General features: G+C 35.4%; 1 protein-coding gene across 1 annotated transcript in view; it reads left to right on the top strand.

Moving 5' to 3' along the window:
- Positions 1 to 1515: 1515 nt before the first annotated feature.
- Rtkn2 (rhotekin 2) overlaps positions 1516 to 22980 on the top strand; it is a 67506-nt gene continuing 46041 nt past the window's right edge. The window contains exons 1-2 of the mRNA XM_027931151.1: positions 1516 to 1575; positions 6804 to 7000. Of these exons, the coding sequence (XP_027786952.1) occupies positions 1516 to 1575; positions 6804 to 7000 (257 nt within the window). The remainder of the gene's footprint in view (positions 1576 to 6803; positions 7001 to 22980) is intronic.

The raw sequence follows: 22980 nt of genomic DNA on the forward strand, positions 1-22980 counted from the left end.
GTCAGGCATTATACCAGACTCATACAACTCACGTTGAGTAGGGGATAATTATACCATAAAGTGGTAGCATGAGGTGTGCACTGGGAAAAGGGGAACCTAATGACAATGGAATTCAGATGTGTTTGGAGAGAACAAGATGAACTCTGTGTTGGTAATTCTGAGTTCCATATGCTTTATAGTTGTGTGTAAGGATATGACCCATATACTCTTAACGACCCATATACTCTTATTGTAAGAGGAGAGTCATTCTTAACTGAGCAGCTTCTAGTATCATCTAGTCCAGAGGATCTCAAAGAAACATTATCTATTTGACAGAAAGAACACTTCTTATATTTTTAATAAGTATATCTTCAAATCAACAACTAAAAAAAATTGTGTATAAGATGAACATATGTACAAGATGAACATATAATAAAATTCACTGTAGGACATGTGCAAGACTGGTGGAACATTGGGATAGCAGATCCATACAGGGACTATCCCAGGCAAATAAAAAACCTGGTCATCCTCTTTATGGAGAGAAGTGTCCAAGGCTTTCTATGAGACAAAGGTAGGAGGGTTGATTTGTTAGACTCCTTCCTCAGGAGAAAAACGTCTTAAATCCAAAGAGGCTTCCTGTACCCTTTTCAAGGGGGAAATCATGATAAGTCAAGAACATTGAACATTGAATATTGTACAAGAGTCTGAAAACCCTTTAATAAAAGGTGGTCTTTGTACTAATCTTTAGGGTTAGCAAGAAATGGGGGCTCTTGGAAATTGGAAATCATACCTTATAATGCCATGATATGGTGGGGGAATGAGAGAAGAGAGGAGAGGAGAGAAGAAGAGGGGGTGCGATGGAACACATCTGGAATTAAAAACACAACACAACACAACACTGGGGGTAATAGAGGAAATACTGTAAAATAGCTGACATGGTGCCTCAAGAACCTGATACACAAGACCACCATATCTAAGTGAGTTTGGGTGACAAGGCAGTACTATGAGAGGGTTTGAGAGCCAGGCCACCTGGTTCTCTAAGAGCAAGACAAGGGGGCTCCTAGTGACACTCTGTTCCTTGAGTTGTCTGGGGCGGGGGTCCAGGAACTGCAGCCTGGAATCTGTTTGCTAGGATCACTTTGGAGGACCCTACTTAGGGCAAATGCAGGGCACAGTTAAACCGCAGCCTACACCTTGAGCAGGACAGCTTGCCCAGCCGCCGACTCCGCCCCTCGGCCCGCCCCCTTTCAGGCCCCGCCCCATTCTCCGACAGCTCCTTAAGTTTGCCAGCCGCCGGACCCTTCCCACTAGGTCCTCACTCAGCAATCAGGTCTCTGCCGACTTCCGGCGGCGGGAGCCGCCGGGTGCACTTACTGCGCGTGCGCGAGGCCCTGGCGACCCCCGGTGCTCAGTTCCCCTGTGGTGGGGACTTGGTACGGCCCAGCGGTTGGCGTACTTTGAGGCTCCAGTCAGGGGCGGGCTTTTCAAATTACCCATTTGAAGGAGAGGCGACAGCCAGGACTGGTTGCGCTGGAGATGGAGAAGCAGACCCTGAAGGGGCCTGAGCTCAGCCTGGCGGGGATTCCAGCCCAGCAGGTGAGTCAGGAGGGAGCCTGCAGCCCGGCGAGAGGGACTCCGCTGCAGCTTTACGCCTCGCAGTGTCTGGTGGTCGGGAAAGCCCCAGCCTCAAGCCCTGAAGACCGCAGTCGCCAGACACAAAGGGAAGGACTAGGAGATGCATTGTTGGGGCTATGAAGGACTTGGGCATCTGCACCCTCTGATTTTTTCAGGGAGAAACTGAGGCCCGAAATGGGACGCGATGCCAGAGCCCCGCAGCGCGTTTCTCTGCACTCCTGTGCATTGCCCTCCACAGGGTTTGGGCTCTTGTTTTTACAAGTGTAGGTGGTGCTGGGGGTAGTGGGTGCCCCGGGATTTGCAGGAACGCCCTGGAGGACTGTTGACTTGGTGTCGGATTTAATGGAAAGCATGGTTCTTCAAGCGATGTTTATGCACAACATAAACTGTTGGTGGGAGGCGGGATGGAGAAGCAAATTGCAACCTCTCAGCTTTAGAAAATTGAAAGTTTGATAGTGAATTCTTTCCATATAATTAGAAAAGAAAAAGGGAGGACACTTTGAATTGGATATAAGCTTGACGCTTGCTTTTTTCCCCCACATTTTTATTGGTGCATTCTAGTTGTATGTATTGATGGATTTTGTTGATACATATTCGAATATGCACAAAATAAACAATATCATTCCCTAGTAGTTGGTGTTTGCTTTTTAGATATGATGTAAAATATATGTTAGAAACCTTTTAACTTAACATAGACCAGCCTTATTTCTTGGCAACATTACTTAAATATTATACTATCCACTCTTAACCATAATTATAAGATCTTAAAAGAAAACAATGACGTCTTTCAGTTGGATTTTCACTTCCTTTTTAATCTCTGCCTTTTACCTACTCATGAAGTGCAGTTGTTTAAACCATATGAAATTGCCTGTTTTGTGGGTATAATATTTGCAATTTCATATGGTGCACCTTATATCTTTGTTTATAAGCCTGGAGTTTCCTTAGTAGGTAATATGATTTTGAGAAGTCTTAAATAATACTGTGAAAAATAAAATAAAGCAAGATGTTAGGAGTTACAGTTTGGTAGTCTAGGACCTTTATTAGTAATTTGTGCTGTTTATGTCAACATTTAAAAATAAATATTTTGATTAAAATACTTAAAAAAAATCTTGTTAGGTACTTTGGCTGCCCCAATTTTTAGCATAATCTTGATTTCTAGTGAATTGACAATCTGTTGAGGTTCCTGTACTATCATATAGGTGTAGCTGTCTAGCTATATTTATTAGCTGTGATTGCAATAATATTTAGGAAGGATAGGAAAAAGAACAGCAGATAAAATCACAAAAGAAGTTTAATTGCATGGAATGAAAATGTTTAAATATTAAATATGCATAAGTGCTGGGTTATATACATGTGTTTAGCGATGTCTAAAGTCAAAATAATTTTCATGTGGAATTGCTTCTGTTGTTTGAACCTTGGAAGAAATCACAAAATAGTAATAGATTTCAAACAAGAAATATTTTATTTGGTGTATTTTTTTCTGTATAAATGAAATTGTCATCTAATAGGGGTAAGACTAAAGACTTTGATTTGGTCACATGCTAGGCAAAGACCTATTAAACCTTGGAGTCATCTCTGATTCCTCACAGCAGAGAACATTAGTTTCAGATTCAGAGTCAGGTCAAATCCAACTCTGCTTGTCCAGTTTTTATTAAGTTACCTGTCTTTTCTAAGTTTAGTTTCCAAAGTTGTAGAATGCTGTACAATTTTGATTAAATTGTCTTCTTTAATTCCAGTTTCCATAGTTGTATTGGCTATAATGCCTTTCTTAGAAAGTTGTTGGAACTTGAGAACCTCTCTAAAGTACTGAGTACAGCACCAGCACTCATGACATGCTTCAGAGATGACTATTATTATTATTATTATTATTATCATCATCATCATCATCATCATCCTTTGTCCCACTCATCTGAGCAATTGGGGCAGTCAACTATTTTTTATTTTAAAATGTCCAAGCTCTTGAAAAAGACTTGAATGAAAATTAAATTTGAGAAATAATACTACCTAATTGCTGAAAATTCAATGGATACAAAAATATGAGTTTAAGAATTCTCTGTCCAATTCCATTTTCATGGTAGTGCTAACTCCAGACCTTTTTCTGTACATGAACAATTCTTAAAATACACAAAATTTCTTTTGGAAAACTGCAATCCTATCATATATAGTCTTCTATAATTTTTCTTTATCTTTACCTTGGTCTCTTAGTTAAACTTGACTTTTCTTATCATTCATTAGTGAATGATAATTTCTATCGGAATTACTACTGGATAATGTCTATGTTGTCTTCCCAGCAGCCCAACTTCAATTTTTAAAAAAAATTAGTACTTAATAACAAAAATAAGGCCACTTTTTGGTACTTTCTTTGTGTTCTTCTAGCTTGTAAAACCAAGTCAATTTCTCATATATTCTGTATTTCTACTTTTTAAATTTTATTTATTTGTTGATTATTTATTTATTTATTTGCAGTGCTAGGGATCAAACTCTGGACCTGGCACAAGCTAGGCAAGTACTCTGTCATTGAGATATACCTCTAGCCTTAGATTTATAAAGTGTCCTCCTATTTGATTCTCAGCCTTGCCCTGTTCATTTATTTTTATCAGCCTAACTTTAAGTACTTACAAGATCAGGGCATCAATGTAGGTTTCTGTTTGACTTGATTATAAGCAAGCTCTTATTCAGAAAATTGAACTAGAAATAAGAAGAGGGTAGCTCCATCCCATTCTTTGCTATTCTGCAGATTTGTATTCAAACACTGCAAAGAGGGATAGGTACAAGGAAACATGTTTTTGTCATTGGTCTTAATCAGCCTTGACTCTGTCTGGCCATTTCCTTGTGGCTGAGGCAACAACAGATGATTTTAGCCCCCTACTCTTCTTTGAGATCAGTAACCGTCACCATTGAATGCTCAGTAGTTGCCCTCATTTCCTCCCTAGGATCACTTTGTTGCATTTATTAACTAAAAACAACTTCTTTGACTCCATCAACCCTTACACTACAGCTAGTATTGCTTGCCCAGAGAGGTCTACTTCTGCAAGGAAAGAATAGATGTATACTAAAAGAAGTTGCATGGAAAACACATTTCTGGTTAAAATGATAACCTTTTAGAATTATTCAGAATACATTAAAAAATCCATGCATACACTTCCCAATCCATTCTGCTTATGTTAGCTACCCCAGATCCACTTACATTAGCCTGACTAGACCTCCCTCAGCAAGAGAGAAGGGTCATAGTTATGTATGTGAATTGGTGTGGGTAAAGGCTAGATATTTTCAGCTTTGTAGGCCATAGTCTATGTTGAAATAACTTAACTCTGCCATTGTATCTTGAAAGTAGCCATAGACAATATGAGTAAGTATGACTGCTCTCCAGTGAAACTTCATTTACAAAACAAGCGACAAACAGGCAATGGTTTACTAACCCCTGTTAGTAACTTTTTCAGGTTAGAATTCTAATAGTAACATCTGCTGAATATACCTCATTTTCTTATGAGTATTAGCTTAATCCTACACATAAGTCTTTTTTTTTTTTAAACCTCAACTTATATTTCTCTTCTTCACTATTTCCCAAACCTCTATAATTTTATGGTGTCTTTTTCAATAAGTGACAGGGAGAAGGCAATCTTCATTCATAGGATAGAAACTCTAGAAGCCCAGATTGATTCCTTAATGTGGCTGTGGCCACCTGCTGGTTCTGTAACTCTGTTGCAACTTTCCAGGTTGCTGTAGAAATTTCCAGTAGTCCAGTAGTTCCTTCTCTATCTAAGACATATAATCACTAGAGGAACTTTTTAAAAAATGCTCAGGTCCCGCCTCCAGAGATCTCATTGGTTTAGGTTAGATAGCAGTTTTAGTTTTTTTTGTTTTTAAATAAAGCCCTTCCTCTTTGCCTCAGATGATTCTAAGAAGCAGCCAGCTTTGAGAGTCATGTGCTAGTTCAACTGGATGCCTCATTGTTGCATTTAAAAAGCAAAGTTGAATTTAGTGGCACCAGATGGTATTTATATTTGGGTTGTGGGGTAAAGCTCTCCCTCCCAGCATCAAGTTGCTCCCTGTGTTCACTCTCCAATACCAACCAGTCTGCCACTGTTAAGAGACATATGGGTCACATAGATAATTCTTATAATTAATTGCTAATTACATTAAGGAAGAATTTACTTTGGGGCTGACAAGTCATAAAAAGATAAAATGGAGTTGTTGAAATTCAGTCATGTGTAAAAAAGGAAAACCAGCAAATGACTACATTTATATGGTACACCAGTTTTGAGTTACAACACACCAAGAGAAGGTTTTTATGTGGTGATTACATGATGTAATTACAGAAGGTAATTAGATCTGTTTTCTGTATGTGAAAAGCACAGTTGATTGATTTGGATAGTCAATTTAAATCATCTACTGCAGTTTCTCTTTTGGGGGTAATCTTTATAGACTAATCTCTCTCCTAACTTACATCTTTTCTTTCTGAAATAACTATCTTTCTAATATCTGAAACTTTTATTGTTATTAGATTCCTTTCATATTTTAAATTTATATTTTGATGTAGTTAGAAAGCAAGTAATAGTGCTCATTTTTACACAAAAATAGACTTAAAAGAAGCATTATTGCATGTTTGTGGTAAAGAGTACCTTTATGATTTATAGATTTTCTTTTTACAAAATCATTGAATAAAATCAGAAAGTGAAGCTTGTATATAGATTAAATCATTATAAGATTACTAAATGAACTAAAAAAAGACTTTCAGAACTAAAATACTTAGTAGTTTCTTGATGACTCAGTATGTCCAGAAGTGTATTCTAAGTGTCCGTTTGAGGTAGCTAGACCTGTGACATTTTCTAAGCAGAACCCTGCATTCAAACAAGATTACATTCTGAGGTTCTGGATGGACATTAATTTGGGGGGACACTATTAAACCTAGTACAGTTACAGTAAGAATGTGTACTGTCTTATTATTGTTTTTCTTCTGTTTGTCCAGTAGATTGTAAAAACTTTCTAACAATGAAAGAAATTAAGGTTTTGCAAAAAAAAAAAAAAATTTAAAAGCTCTATTTTAATACTATTATATATTTAAAACTTTGTTTCTTTCTCAATATGGTATAAAATGAATGATCCCTAGTACATTTTCTATTATGGATTTAAAAAATGTAATTCTGGATTTTTGCTACCTTTTAAAAATGCTTTTTTCTTTATTTTAGGACTGCAGCATTCAAGAAAAAATAGACTTAGAAATTCGAATGCGAGAAGGCATATGGAAGCTCCTTTCTCTGAGCACTCAGAAAGACCAGGTTTTACAGGCAGTTAAGAATCTCATGGTGTGCAACACTCGAATAATGGCTTACACATCGGAGCTACAGAAATTAGAAGAGCAGATTGCAAATAAAACTGGAAGATGGTTAGTAGCACAGTTTATCTATGACTTTTAATGTACTTGAATATTTGAATTGAAAATACAATATAATTTAAATATAAGTACAAATCACCATACCTTTTTAAGCATTTTAACAATAGGACTCGGGGTGAACTATTAAGCAGCAGTTTTCATTGGGCAATTTGTTGTGCTCAACATGTAACAATACAAGGAAAGTGACTAAGAAACAAGGAGTAAGGGGATATTTAAGAGGAAAGAACTAATGTGAACTGATGAGTACACATAGAAACGTAGACTTTTAAAAAATGAATTGCTTAGAGACCTGTTAGTAAAAAGGTACTGGTTAAGAATAACAGAAACTTAGATAAGGAAATTGAGATGAGTGGGCAGCAAAATTATAAACATAAAAAAAACTTATGAATGGAAAGAAATGAAAAAATCTTCTAGCATATCCCTTCAGATGATGAACATAAGTTATAGAGAGGCAAGGAATTTACTTAAGGGCATGTAACTAGCTAGTGACAAGCTAATGAGAGTTAGGATTTGCTAAGTAACTTCTGAACCTTTGTGCTATCGCTCTTTGCTGCCTTTTAGATTAGATCTACAATTTGTATATGAAATTATATTCTATCCTATTTGCAATGCCAGTTCTAACTTTGACCTAACAATCTACTCAATTTAGTGACTAGATGTTAGTGTCTTTTTCAGTAGGAATAGTCCTACATCTCTCTTTGTTGATTAGCCTTATAGCTCTGGTACAAGTGAAAAGTTTCTTTGTAGACATTAGTAGCCATTGTGCTGGTCACTACTTGGAAAGTAAGGTAAAAACAGGTAGGAGAAGCTGGGTATAGTATTATGGCACATGCCTATAATCCCAGCTACATGGGAGACTGAAACAGGAGGATCACAAGTTTAAGGCCAGCCTAAGTAATTTAGTAAGACCCTGTCTAAAATAAAAAGGGCTGAGGATGTAGCTCATCAGTAGAGTGCCCTAGGTTCAACCTCAGTACTGTAAATAAATAAATAAATAGAACAGTTTAGAGAAGATTTTTGTAAAAATAAAATATTAACAAGATCATGATTTAATAGAGACCTGGGTACAAAGTAGCCAAACTTACTAGTTGTATTGCTTTTGGATAGCTATTTTCATCTCTGTGTCTCAGTTCTTTCATTACGGTAGGCATGATAATATTTACCTTTTAAAGATTGAGATAAAAAAATACATATGTAAATAAATATGAATAAACCTAATGTAACATCTTTTGTATATATAATACTCAACAAATGTCAAATAGTTTGTTTTGTGTCCATGCATTATTAATAAATTGTTCCAGTATCATAATATAGGAAAATATTTTTCAGATAGACATACATTGATTTAACTCAGTACTTTTCAAACAGGTCATGAGTCACTAAGTATAGATTCTGTGTCCAAAGATAGATAGTCTTTTAATAAATAATGACACATCTCCTTAGAACATGAACTTTGAAGATGAAGCATAAAACTTTAGAATGTGGTAGAGTTTTTAGTTGTGTTCTCAGCTTTCATAGGGGTTTTGTTGGGAGGCAGTTTCAGTGGAAAATTTTGAGAAGTACTGCTTAAAAACGTGTAGGACTAATCTGGGTGTGGTGGCTCAGGAGACTGAGGCAGGAGGATCAAGAGTTCAAAGCTAGCCTCAGCAAAAGTGAGGCACTAAGCAACTCAGTAAGACTCTGTCTCTAAATAAAATTTTAGAGCTGGGGATGTGGCTCTGGTCTAGTGCCCCTGAGTTCAAACCTTGGTACCCACCCCACAAAAAGTAAGTGTAGGATTAAGCATTTCATATTTTATCATTTTTCGTGGTGTCATGGTTTCTACAATATTCTTCTGTGAGCCATAACTACCTCCATATTTAGTGCTTTATTTATAATAAATTATGAATTGGGAATTTTCTTAATTTGGCAGCTTAAATTTTCAGAAGTTGCTGATTTATAAAAACATTAAATAAGCTTAATCTCTATTAAATTTATATAGTAAAGATGAGGAAAAATTTTGGAACGCCTATTTAAAAGTGTATGAATTTTAATTTTTTTCTGATCTTTGATAGATAAAAATATCTTTGTTTCTATACACACATACTTGTTCATCTTTCATATAAACCATTGTTACCTTCGCTTATTGAAGTATTTGTAGAATTTAATGAAACCTTGAATATTCTGAATGGATTTTTTTTCTCACAACTTTATTTTGTATATACTCTTAGAACCTGAGTTCACTGATCAAATAAAACTAGAAATTATAGTACTTGATTTCTTTCTTATCTTTTTAAATTGAGGCATTATAATGATATATAAAGTTGGAGTGCTTTGTGGTGTATTCCTGCATGCACCCAATATAATTTGGTCAGCTTTATTCCACAGTTTTTCCTCTTTTGCTCCCTCTTCTCTCTCCCTCTGTCCCCCCATTTCTACTCTCTCCTTTCTATTTTCACAAAATTGCCATTTTTTAAAAAATTTCTTTTTTCTCTCTAGCTTCTGCATATGAGAGAAATACCTGACCCTTGACTTTCTGATTCTGGCTTATTTCACTTAGTATGATGTTCTCCAGTACTATACAGTTACTAGCAAATGACATAAGTTCATTTTTTGTTTTGGCTAAGTGAAACTTCATTATCTCTATGAACCACATTTTCTTTTTTTAAAAATTAGTTCTAATCAATTACAGATGACAATAGAAAGCTCTTCAATTCATAGTACACAAATGGAGCAGAATTTTTCACTTCTCTTGTTGTTCACGAGTTAGAGTCACAACATTCGTCAATCATACATGTACCTAGGGTAATGATGTCCTTCTCTTTCCTATCCCCTTGCTCCCTCCCACCTCTCATTTGTCCCATCCAAAGTTCCTCAGTCTCCTGAGCCACTGGGATTACAGGTGTGCACCACCACGCCCAACTTAGTTTTACACTTTCTTAAGCAGTACTTCTCAAACTTTTCCACTGAAATTGCCTCCCCACAAAATCCCCTATAAAAGCTGAGAACAAAACTCAAAACTCTACCACATTCTAAATTTTAATGCTTCATCTTAAAAGTTCATGTCTAAGGAGATGTGCCATTATTTATTAAAAGACTGCCTATCTCTGAATGCGTAATCTATATTCATCCCATGCTGGATGGATTATGGATTAGCATATACTTATGGATTATGGATTAGCATCTACTTATCAGAGAAAACATTTGGTCCCTGGTTTTTTGGGACCCCAAAACGCTTATTTTAGTTACCTTGATATTCTCCAACTTCATCCATTTACCTGCAAATGTTATGAATTTATTCTCTTTTAATGCTGGGTAATACTCCATTGTGTATATGTACCACAGGTTCTTTATCCATTCATCTATTGAAGGACATCTAGGTTGGTTCCACAGTTTAGCTATTGTAAACTTTGCTGCTATAAACATCTATGTGGCTGCGTCACTATAGTATGCTGTTTTTATGTCCTTTGGGTATAGACCAAGGAGTGGGATAGCTGGGTCAAATGGTGGTTATATTCCAAGTTTTCTAAGGAATCTCCATACTGCTTTCCAGATTGGTTACACCAATTTGCACTCCCACCAGCAATGTATGAATGTGCCTTTTCCTCAACATCCTCACCAAAACTTATTGTTGCTTGTATTTTTGATAACTGCCATTCTGATTGGAGTGAGATGAAATCTTAAAGTATTTCTGAATTGCATTTCTATATATATATAATATATATATATTATATATATATATATATATAAAACTAGAGATGTTGCATATTTTTTCATATATTTGTTGATTGATTGTATATCTTTTTCTGAGACGTGTCTGTTCAGTTCGTTAGCCCATTTATTGTTTGTTTGTTTGTTTGTTTTGATGTCAAGTTTTTTGAGTACTTATATATCCTGGAGATTAGTGCTCTATGTGATGTGTGTATGGCAAAATTTGCTCCCAAAATGTAGGCTCTCTCTTCACCTTATTGATTGTTTCTTTTGTTGAGAAGAAACTTTTTAGTTTGAATCCATCCCATTTATTGATTCTTGATTTTATTTTTTGTGCTTTCCAAGTTTTGTTAAAGAAGTCAGATTCTAAGCCAACATGTTGAAGATTTGGGCCTCCTTTTTCTTCTGTTAGGTGTAGGGTCTCTGGTCTAATTCCTAAGTCCTTGATCAACTTTGAATTGAGTTTTGTGCATGGTGAGAGAGAGAGGTTTAGTTTCATTTTGCTGCACATGGATTTCCAGTTTTCCCAGCACCATTTGTTGAAGAGGTTATTTTTTTCTCCAGTGTATGTTTTTGGCATCTTTGTCTAGTATAAATAACTGTTTTTATGTTGGTTTGTCTCTGTGTCTTCTTTTCTGTACCATTGGTCTACTACATGTCTGTTTTGGTACCAATACCAAATACCATGCTGTTTTTGTTACTATAGCTTTGTAGTATAGTTTAAGGTCTGGTATTGTGATGTGTCCTGATTTACTCTTCTTGCTAAGGATTTCTTTGGCTATTCTGGGTCTCTTATTTTCCCAAATGAATTTCATGATTGGTTTTTCTGTTTCTATAAGGAATGACCTTGGGATTTTAATTGGAATTGCATTGAATCTGTATAGCACTTTGGGTAGTGTGGCCATTTTGACAATATTAATTCTGCCTATCCAAGAGCACTGGAGATCTTTCCATCTTCTAAGGTCTTCTTCAATTTCTTTAGTGTTCTGTAGTTTTTATTGGAGAAGTCTTTCACCTCTTTTGTTAAATTGATTCCCAAGTTTTGTTTTGTTTTGTTTTTTTTTTTTTTTTAGGATATTGTGAATGGGGTAGTTTTCCTAATTTCTCTTTCAGAGGAGTCATCACTGATGTATAGAAATACATTTGATTTATGGGCATTGATTTTATATCCTGCTACTTTGCTGAATTAATTTATTAATTCTAGAGTTTTCTGGTGGAGTTTTATTAGATTCTCTATGTATAGAATCATGTCATCAGCAAATAATGATAGTTTGAGTTCTTCTTTTCCTATTCATATTCTTTCAGTTTCTTTTGTCTCTCTAATTGCCCTGGCTAGACTTTCAAGGACTATGTGGAATAGAAGTGGTGAAAGAGGGCATCTCTGTCTTGTTCTAGTTTTTAGAGGGAATACTTTTAATTTTTCTCCATTTAGAATGATGTTGGCCTTGGGTTTAACATAGATTTTACAATGTTGAGGTATGTTCCTTCTAAGTTTTTCTAGTGTTTTGAATATGAAAGGGTGCTGTATTTTGTCAAATCATATGATTCTTTAAGTCTATTGACGTGATGTCTTACATTTATTGATTTCCATATGTTGAACCAACCTTGTATCCCTGGAATGAACCCCACTTAATCATGGTGCACTATTTTTTTTTAACATATTTTTGCATGCAATTTGCCAAATTTAAAAAAAAATATATTTATTTATTTATTTTTAGATGTAGTTGGACACAACACCTTTATTTCTTATTTATTTATATGTGGTGCTGAGGATCGGACCCAGGGCCTGGCACATGCTAAGCAAGCGCTCTACCGCCGAGCCCCAGCCCCAGCCCCAGCGATTTGCCAGAATTTTATTGAGAATTTTGCATCTATGTTCATTGGGGATAGTAGTCTGAAATGTTCTTTCCTTGATGTGTCTCTGTCTGGTTTTGGTATCAGGATGATACTAGCTTCATAGAATGAGTATGGAAGAGTTCCCTTGTTTTCTATTTCATGGAATAATTTGAGGATATTAATTCTTCTTTGTAGATCTTGTAGAACTCAGTTGGAATCCATCTGTTCCTGGGCTTTTCTTGGTTGGTAGGCTTTTGATGGTTGAAATTGATTTGTTTAAATTATGTATGTCCTCCTGGTTCATTTTGGGTAGATCATATGCCTTTAGAAATTTGTCGGTGTCTTTGAGGTTTTCTATTTTATTGGAGTATACATTTTCAAAATAGCTTCTAATTCTAATTAGTGTCTGTCATGATATTTCCTTTTTCATCACGAATTTTAGTAATTATTGTTTTCTCTCTCCTCCTTTTCATTAGGGTGGCTAAGGGTTTGTCAATTTTATTTAATTTTTCAAGTAACCAGTGTTTCATTTTGTCAATTTTTGAATTGTTTCTTTTGTTTCAATTTCATTGATTTTAGCCTTGATTTTAATTATTGCCTGTTTTCCACTACTTTTGGTGTTGGTTTTTTCTTTTCTAGGGCTTTGAGAGGTAGTGTCAGGTCATTTATTTGTTGACTTTTTCTTCTTTTAATGAATGAGCTTAATGCAATGAACTTTCCTCTTAGCACTGCCTTCATAGTGTCCCAGAGATTTTGATATATTATATTGGAGTTCTCATTTACCCTAGGATTTTTTTTTATCTCATCCCTGATATCTTCCATTATCTGTGTGTCATTTTGTGGGGCATTATTTAGTTTGTAGGTGGTGGAGTAGCTTCTATTTTTTACTTTTTCATTTATTTCTAATTTCATTCCATTATGGTTAGATAGAATGCAGAGTAGTATCTCTATATTTTATATTTGCTAAGACTTGCCTTGTGGCATAACATATGGCCTATTTTGGAGAAAGATGTATGTTCTGCTGAGAAAAAAGTTTATTCTCTCATTGATGGGTAGAATATTCTATGTCTATTAAGTTTAAATTATTGTTTTATTGAGTTGTATGGTTTCTTTGTTTAGTTTTTATTTGGCAGATCTATCCAGTGGTGAGAGAGGTATGTTAAAAGTTACCCAGTATTACTGTGTTGTGGACTATTTGATTCTTGTAGTAGAGAAGGGTTTGTTTGATATACATAGATGCCCCATTGGGGCATATTTACGATTGTTATGTCCTGTTGATGTATGATTCCCTTGTGTAGTATGAAATATCCTACTTTATTCCTTTTCACTAACTTTGGTTTGAAGTCCACTTAATCTGATATGAGGATGGAAACTGCTCCTTGTTTACGTGGTCCATGTGAGTGATAGTTTTTTCCCATCCTTTCACCTTCAGTCTGTGGATGGCTTTTCCAATAAGATGATTCCCTTGAAGGCAGCATATTGATGGGTCTTTTTTTTTTCTTTCCCCTTTAATCCAGTCTGCCAGTCTATGTCTTTTAATTGATGAGTTTAGGCCATTTATATTTGGAGTTATTATTGAAATATATTTTGTATTCCTGGTCATTTTGGTTTATTTTTGGTTTTTAACCTGACTTCGTTTTACCTTTGATTGGCCTTTCGTTTAGTGTAGTTCCTCCCTTTGCTGATTTTCATTGTTGTTTTTCATTTCCTCCTCATGGAATATTCTGCCAAGATGTTCTGTAGTGCAGGGTTTCTTGCGGTAAATTCTTTTTTTTTTTAAATTTTTTATTGTTGGTTGTTCAAAACATTACATAGTTCTTGATATATCATATTTCACACTTTGATTCAAGTGGGTTATGAACTCCCATTTTTACCCCATATACAGATTGCAGAATCACATCAATTACAGATCCATTGATTTACATATTGCCATACTAGTGTCTGTTGTGTTCTGCTGCCTTTCCTATCCTCTACTATCACCCCTCCCCTCCCCTCCCCTCCCCTCTTCTCTCTCTAACCCCTCTACTGTCATTCATTTCTCCCCCTTGTATTATTTTTCCCTTTCCCCTCACTTCCTCTTGTATGTACTTTTGTATAACCCTGAGGGTCTCCTTCCATTTCCATGCAATTTCCCTTCTCTCTCCCTTTCCCTCCCACCTCTCATCCCTGTTTAATGTTAATCTTCTTCTCCTGCTCTTCGGCGGTAAATTCTTTTTATTTTTGTTTATCATGGAAGGTTTTTATTTCATTATCAAATCTGAAGCTTAATTTTGCTGGATATATAATTCTTGGTTGGCATCCATTTTATTTCAGAACGTGGTATATGTTGTTCCAGGATCTCCTGGCTTTGAGGGTCTGGGTTGAAAAATCTACTGAGATGCAAATTGATCTCCCACTACATGTAATCAGATTACTCTCTCTTTCAGCCTTTAAAATTCTATCCTTATTCTATATGCTAGGCATATTCATTATAGCGTGCCTTGGTGTAGATCTGTTGTAATTTTGAACATTTGGTGTCCTATAAGCCTCTTGTATTGATTTTCCAATTCATTCTTCATGTTTGGGAAATTTATATTATTTCACTGAAGAGTTTGTGTATTCCTTTGGTTTGAATCTCTGTGCCTTCCTCTATCCTGATAAATCTTAGATTTTTGTCTTTTGATGTTACCATAATTCTTGGATATTCTGTTCATGGTTTCTTACCTTCTTCACTGTGTGGTCAACTTTGTTTTCAAGATTGTATATTTTGTCTTCATTGTTTGAAATTCTGACTTCCAAGTGATCTAGTCTGTTGCTCATGCTTTCTGTTGAGTTTTTTATTTGGTTTATTGTCTCCTTTATTTCAAGGATTTCTGTTTGGGTGGTGGTGTTGTTTTTTCTAAGATTCTCTTTCTTGAAGTAATCTTTTGCTACTGTATTTTTTCTCATCTCTTTGTTGGTGTGGTCAATTCTTGCCTGTATTTGCTCTCTTATCTCATTGTTGGAGTTATCAATCTTTGCCTATATTTGCTCTTTTAGGTCACTCTTTAATTTGCAGATCATTTTAATTATATATATTCTGTACTCCTTCTCTCACATTTCATCTACTGCCCTGTCAATGGACTTTATTATTGTAGTAACTTGATTTTGGAGGGGTACTTTCCCCCCTTGTTTCTTCATGTTGGCTATGAGTCTTCCTCTCTTGCAGTGCAGATCTGAGGTATTGCAGTTTCTACCTTATAATCTTGTAGTATCCTTGCAGGTTACAGTACCTCACCTTGAAGGGGGAGATGAATGTTTGCAGCACCAAAGCAACCAATATGCAGCCATAAATCAATTAACTTCTATTTAGACATTTACAGTTTTTTCTCTTTAAACAGAAATGATGAGTTTGGTTATCTTCTACCACATAGCCAGTAGGTTTGCATAATGGTTACAGTTACTAATAGTGGACAGAGAGAGAATGGGGAGGTAGGATTAGGATGTGATGTTAATGAGGTAAGATGTGAGAATATAGAGGTATTAGATTATACGACAAGTGAAAGGGGAATCTAAAGAAGTTGGGTGATATCAGGAGGAAAAAGAGAGAGAGCCAATGCCATGCAAGGCTCCCTGATACCTCTACAACAGGATGGTGTCTGTTAGCACACCTAGTAGGGATACCTCTGTTGCAACTGGGCCCACAGGGAACTTGGTGATGGTCTTCCAGGTCCTAGTTGTTGTCCCTGGATAGAAGCAGCCATATTCCTAGTTGGTGGCGGCAGTAGTGTTAAGCCTGTTGGTAGATTTTGGGCTTCCAGGCCCGTTTGTGTCACAAGATGGAAGCTGCCCCAACTAAAGATGGCTGAGGTGGCAGCGGAGGTAACCCAAGATGGTAGTGGAAGTGTCCCAAGATGGAGGCAACCACTTTCAGAGATAGGGCTAGAAGAATGGGCTGTGCAATGGTGTTAGACGGCCTGTTCGGTGATGCTGCACTGTGGTGTGCTATGCTGCAAGGGGCAGCTGCCCCTGGCCCTGTCCGTTGTCCCATGGTGGAGATTACCACTTTGGGAGAGCTATAGCAGTGGCTTCAGTGTCCCATGATGGAGGTGGTTTGGCTGGAGCCTCATGGTGATGGATAGGGAATCCCAGCACAGTGGTCCTCTCTGCGTGGGTGTGGGCATTTGCGGTGGTCCTGTCTCCAGCAAGGAATCATGCAGTGGTAGTCCCTGCGGTCTCCCTGTGAACCACATTTTCTTTATCCATTTGTCAATTGATGCACCCTTAGACTAGTTCCATAACTTGGCTATTGTAAATTATGCTGCTATACATATCAATATGCGTGTATCACTATAGGATACTGATTTTGTTTTTGTTTTTGTTTTTTTGGACAAATACCAAGTAGTGGGATAGCTGGGTCATATGATGGTTCCATTCCTATCTCATGAGGAAGCTCCATACTGCTGCTGGAAGTGGTTGTACTAATTTGCTGCCCCACCAACAATGTATGAGTGCATGTTTTTCCTTACATCCTTGCCAGCAATTATTATTTTTATTCTTTATGGCTGCCATTGTAGCTGAGGTGAGATGAAATCTCAGTGTGGTTTTGATTTGCATCTCCTTTTTCACACATTTATTAGCCATTCATATTTCTTCTTTTGAGTAAATGTCATTTTTTAGATCTTTTGCTCATTTATTGAGTGGGCTGTTAGTTTTTGTTGTTGTTGTTGTTGTTTGTGTTCTTTACATATTATTAATCCCTTATTGGAAAATGAACCAACTAATTTTTCTCCCATTCTGTAGGCTCTCTCTTCATGCTTTTAATTGTTTTATTTGCTGTGCAGAAGCTTTTTAATTTAATGCTATCCCAACTATTGATTCTTCATTTTATTGCTTAATCATTAGGAGTCTTATTAAAGAAGTCAGTGCCTGCACCAATGTGTTGGAATGTTGATCCTATGTTTTCTTTTATCAATTGCAGTATTTCTGGTCTAATACCTAGGTCTTTGTTCTACTTTGAGTTGAATTTTGTTTAGGTTGAGAGATAGGGATCTAGTTTCATTCTTCTATGTAGGGGTATCCACTTTTTCCAGCACCATTTGTTAAAAAGGCTATCGTTTCTCCAACATATACTTTTGGCACCTATGTCAAGGATCAGATGACTGTATCTATATGAATTTGCCTCTGTTTTCTAGCCTACTCCGCTGGTCTTCATTTCTATGTTTAATGCCAATACCATACTGCTTTTGTGACTGTAGCTCTATAATATAATTTGAGTTCATGTATTGTGATACCTCCAGGCCAACTCTTGTTGCTCAGGATTGATTTGGCTTACTGTAGGTCTTTTATTCTTCCATATAAAATTTAAGACTCTTTTTTTTCTATTCCTTTAAAGAATATCATTAGTATTTTGATGGGGATTGCATTGATTCTGTAGATCATTTTTGGTAATATGGCCATTTTGACAATATTAATTCTACCTATCAGTAAATGAAAAGACACGCATTTTCTAAGGTTGTCTTCAATTTCTTTCTTCAGTGTTTTATAATTTTCATTGTAGAAGTCTTTTATCTTCTTAGTTAGATTTATTACTAAGTATTTTATTTGTGTGTGTGTGAATGAAGTAGTTTACTTAACAGATTCATTTTTGGGATATTAGAAAGCTATTGATCGTTGTATGTTGATCTTTCTGCTACTTTGCTGAATTTGTTTATCAGATCTAGAAATCTGGTAGATGGTTTTAGGTTCTTTAGGTACAGAATCATGTCATCAACAAGCAAAAGTAGTTTGACTTCTATTTTTCCTATTTGTTTTCCTTTATTTTTCTTCTCATGACTGAGTGTTCTGACCAGAGTGTCAAGAACGTTATTGAACATGAGTGGTGAGGGTAGACATTCTTATATTCTTTCTGATTTTAGAGAAAATAATTTCAGTTTTTCTTAATTTAGTATGACGTTAGTGTTGGATCTGTCATACATAGCCTTTATGATGGTCTTTCTATCCCCAGTTTCTCTAGTGTTTTTATCAGGAATGGGTGCTGAATTCATAAAAGGCTTTTTTTTTTTTTTTGCATCACATGATCATGTGATTTTTGTCCTAAATTCTATTTATGTGATAAATTACATTTATTGATATATATATATATATATATATATATATATATATATATATATATATATATATATATTAAACCAACCTTACATCCCTGGTAGTGTACATTCTTCTTAAATGAGGTTGGATTTTTTTTTTTAATCACTGAGCTACATCTCCAGTCCCCCCTCTCCCCCCCTACCCTTTTTTGTAACTTTTTATTTTGAGACAGGGTTTCAATAAGTTGCTTAGGTCTTTGCTACATTCTTGAGGTTGGCTTTGAACTTGTGATCCTTCTGTCTCAGTCTCCTGACTATAGGCCTGCACCACCATGCCCAGTTGCTAGTGTTTTGTTAAAGTGTTTTGTTCATCAAGAATATTGTTCTGTAGTTTTGTTTCCTTAATGTGTCTTCAACTGATTTTGGTAGCAGGGTGGTACTGGCTTCATAGAATTTAAGAGTGATCTCTCCCTTTCTATTTAATGGAATAATTTGAGGAATAGTAGTGTTCTTTAAATGTCTGGTAGAACCTAGATGAGAATCTATCTGGTCCAGGGCTTTTCTTTGCTGGAAGGCTTTTTTTTATTTTTTATTTTTTTATTGCTCAGTCTTACTGCTTGATATTGGGTTGTTTAGGTTTTCTGTATCCACTTGGTTCAAATTGGGTATGTCACGTGTGTTTAGAAATTTGTCAGTATTTTCTAGATTTTCTGATTTATTGGAACACAAGTTTCTGAAATAATTCCTGTTGATCCTCTGGATTTCAGAAATGTCTGTTGTGAAATCTCCTTTTTTATCTCTAATATGTTGATTTGGGTCTTCTCATTATTTTGGTTAGTTTGGCTAGGAATTTATCAAACTTGTTTATTTGTTCAGAGAACCAACTCGATGTTACTTTGATCCTTTGTAATTGTTTTAATTCTCTATTTTATTAGTTTTACTTCTAACATTAATTAATTCCTGTCTTTAATTTGTTTTGGAATTAGTTTGTTGCTGCTTTTGTAGGACCTTGAGATGTAGCATTAGACTATTTATTTGGGATCTTTCAGTTTCTTTGTTTTTGTTTTCATTTTTTTTATTGTGAGCACTTAAAGCTATAAACTTTCCTCTAGTACCACCTTCATAGTGTCTCAGAGATTTTGCTTTATTGTATCAATGGTATGATTTGATTCTAGGAATTTTTAGAATTTCTTCTCTCATTTTCTGAACAATCCATTCCTCATTTTTAAAAGTATTATTCAGTCTCCATCTGTTTATGTGGTTTCTATGAATTTTCTTGCTGTTGATTTCTAATTTCAATTCATTGTAATCTGATAAGATACATGGGATAATATTGGTTTTTGTTTGTTTGTTTTGTATTTGCTAAGACTTTCTTGATGTCTAAAATATGGTCTGTTTTGGAAAAGGTTCCATGGACTGCTGAGAAGAAACTATATTGAGCTATTGCTGGGGGAAATAGTCTGTCATATACATGCACACACACACACACACACACATATACACACACATATACACACACACACACACATATATATGAACATTTGATTTATAGTTATCACTTAGGTCAGAAGTGTCTTTATTGATTTTTATGTCTGGATGACCTACCTGTCTCTTGTTGAGAGGGATATATTGAAATCACTAACTATTATTGTATCGGGGTCTATCTGGGACTTAAAGTCAAGTGTTTGTTTTTTCTTGCAGAATGCTTATTAAGCACTCTGCTAGAGTGTCTATATTAAAAAGAAGGCAGTTTGTCAACACAGGAGAATGTATATGCAGCTAATATTGTACCTTTAGATACTCAGCAGTCTTTTCCTTAGTTTTATATTACTACTCCATTTTTGTATTACTGTCAGAGTTAAATAACATTTTAATGAAAAGAACACTAGTCTACTGCTTCTAAAATTTTATGATTAAATAGTTAAAAATTAATGTAGACAATAAATTAGACTTTTCCACAGGAGAATCAAATCAGTATAAAATGGTAGAATAAAAGAATGTCTAAGAATTGGATCTAGTTCTGCTGGATCGTGAAGGATGGAGAGATTTTAGTTATGTGAGTCGGAAGAAAGCAGCATTCCAAGAAAAACCATTAGAAAAATGAAGGCTTAGGGTGAAAGATGAGCATGGATTATCCAAGAACAGTGGAGATGTTTCCCTGCCCTTTTTATTTTTTATTTTGAGACAGATTTTCACTAAGTTGTGTAGAGCCTCACTAAATTGCTGAGGCTAGTCTCCAACTTGCAATCCTCTTTCTCCATCCTCTTGAGTTGCCACCATGTCTGGCAATTTAATTTTGTGCTAGTTTTTATATCATCCTTGAAAAAGTAGTCTTATTGTAGTTAGATGTGACACTCCAGTTGGGAGATCAGTGATATTTTTTAAACCACATATCTTTTGAAAATATTGATAACTGGCTAAGGGTTTGATTAATGTAATGTTCTAATACTATAACAAAACATTGTTCTAAATTGTAGTCAGGTATGAAATGCCTTATATTTTTTATTCCTGAATAAGCAAAATATACCTAGCTTTATTTATAATTCATAGTGAAGTTAGACTGATCCAAAAAAGTGGATGCAGAAATTTTTCTAGATTGGGTAGATATTAGGTGAGAGCACAGATGGCTTCCTGCCTCTGTTTAGAGCATGGAATGGCTTGTTTATAGCAATCTGTTAATTTGGTAGCCTTTTAACTTATTAATTAGACTATCCTTCTATTTCCTCCTTACATACTATTGCTACTAGGTATATCTACTTAAAAGACTTCTATCAATCCCCTTCTCAAAAAACAGCTAATAGTTTCCATTTACTAAAATTTTTTGGATAGGCATTCTAGGATCTTTGTAGTCTAATTCCAAACTTTTCATAGTCTTATCTCTAAATTTCTAGTTATTGCAGACAAATGATTGATCTGTATCTCCAAAATAGTTCTTTCATTTTCTTGTCTCCAGGGCCTTATACTAAAGTGACTGTCTTCCATTCCCACTTGGCAAAATCCCTTGTGTTCTGAGACACTAATGGCAGCATCAGGGATTCCTTGATAATTCAGTTCAAAAGGTGGTTGTTTCTTCTTTCATGTCCAGAATAAGGACTCAAAAAATTATTACTTGCTTCCTCCTGGTTCTGGTAGCATCTGAATTGTGAATATTATACCATAACTTATTACTTTCTGGGAGCTATTTATAAGTACATCGTTTCAATCAGATTGTGAATCAGATTGGAAACTGGGACAGTGTGTAGTTCTTCTTATTGGTAAAATAGATTTGAAATCTTTCCTCACTTCATAGGCTAACTATGAGGATTAATACCTGGAGCTTTGAGGGTACTCATAGTTGAGACAGCCCAATTAAGGATGGTTCCTCTTCTTGTTTAGTGGGAGTTCCTTCAGCATTCTCCTGTAGTCTTTTAAGAACTTCTTGCTTTTTGACACATACAGAAAAGACCAAGGTTGTCTTGTGTTTTCCCTGCTCCAGGACTTGAGTCAGCCATTTCTATGAGTTCTGGTTCCCTTTAATGGTTAATGAATTCTGAAAGCAAAGTCTGGGTACCACTGATTCTAGGACTTTTCAGTGGACATAGCTACAAAAAAAAAAAAAAAAAAAAAAAATTAAATCACGAGTTTACATTGATATTGATAGGCCTTTGTTTTCTTAAATTAATTTTGTTTTTTATTTCTATTTCTCTTCTCTTATGCTGAAAATCTTTATTGCCAATAACAGTAATATATATTTTTTTTATTTTTATACAATGATTATATAAACTAGTTTGACAACTATAGAACAGTATTCCTGGTGGTAAACCTATCCATGCAAATTCAGGATTTCTTTACAGTTCTTTTTCAATATACAGAAATGATAATGAAGAATTTCCAACATACAAAAAAGTAGAAAAATTATACTGTGGGGACCTACATGCTTGCCACATGGATTGTATAATTAATATTTTGCTGTATTTGCTTTTTTGCCTTATCTTATATCTCTTTCTCTATCCTCCCATCACTTCATCTTACATTTTTGCAATGCAATTAAAAATTACATTCTTTACAGTTCTTGTGTATGTGGTGTGTGTACATGTACATATGTGCATATTTGTGAGTATATACATATACATACGTGTGTCAACATAGAACAGGCAACTATTCAAAAATTACTTAAAATAATCTTTGTCTCTCTGTATTAATTTCATAAACTGAGTTATTTCTGTTTGTGTTTTACTTCTTTTCTCTTTGAATTAATTGCATTTTGGGGATATGTCCTGTTTCCATGTACTCCTTCCCAATTCCCAATAGTTCTTGCTTCTGTTTCCCTCAAGAGGCCGCCAGTCTTTTGATTATTTTCGACCATATGTTTATTTTGCCTGTTCTGCAGCATAGTGTAAATGGAATGTTTCAACATAG

Source organism: Marmota flaviventris, chromosome 4, assembly GCF_047511675.1.
Source record: "Marmota flaviventris isolate mMarFla1 chromosome 4, mMarFla1.hap1, whole genome shotgun sequence".
Lineage (NCBI taxonomy): Eukaryota > Metazoa > Chordata > Mammalia > Rodentia > Sciuridae > Marmota > Marmota flaviventris.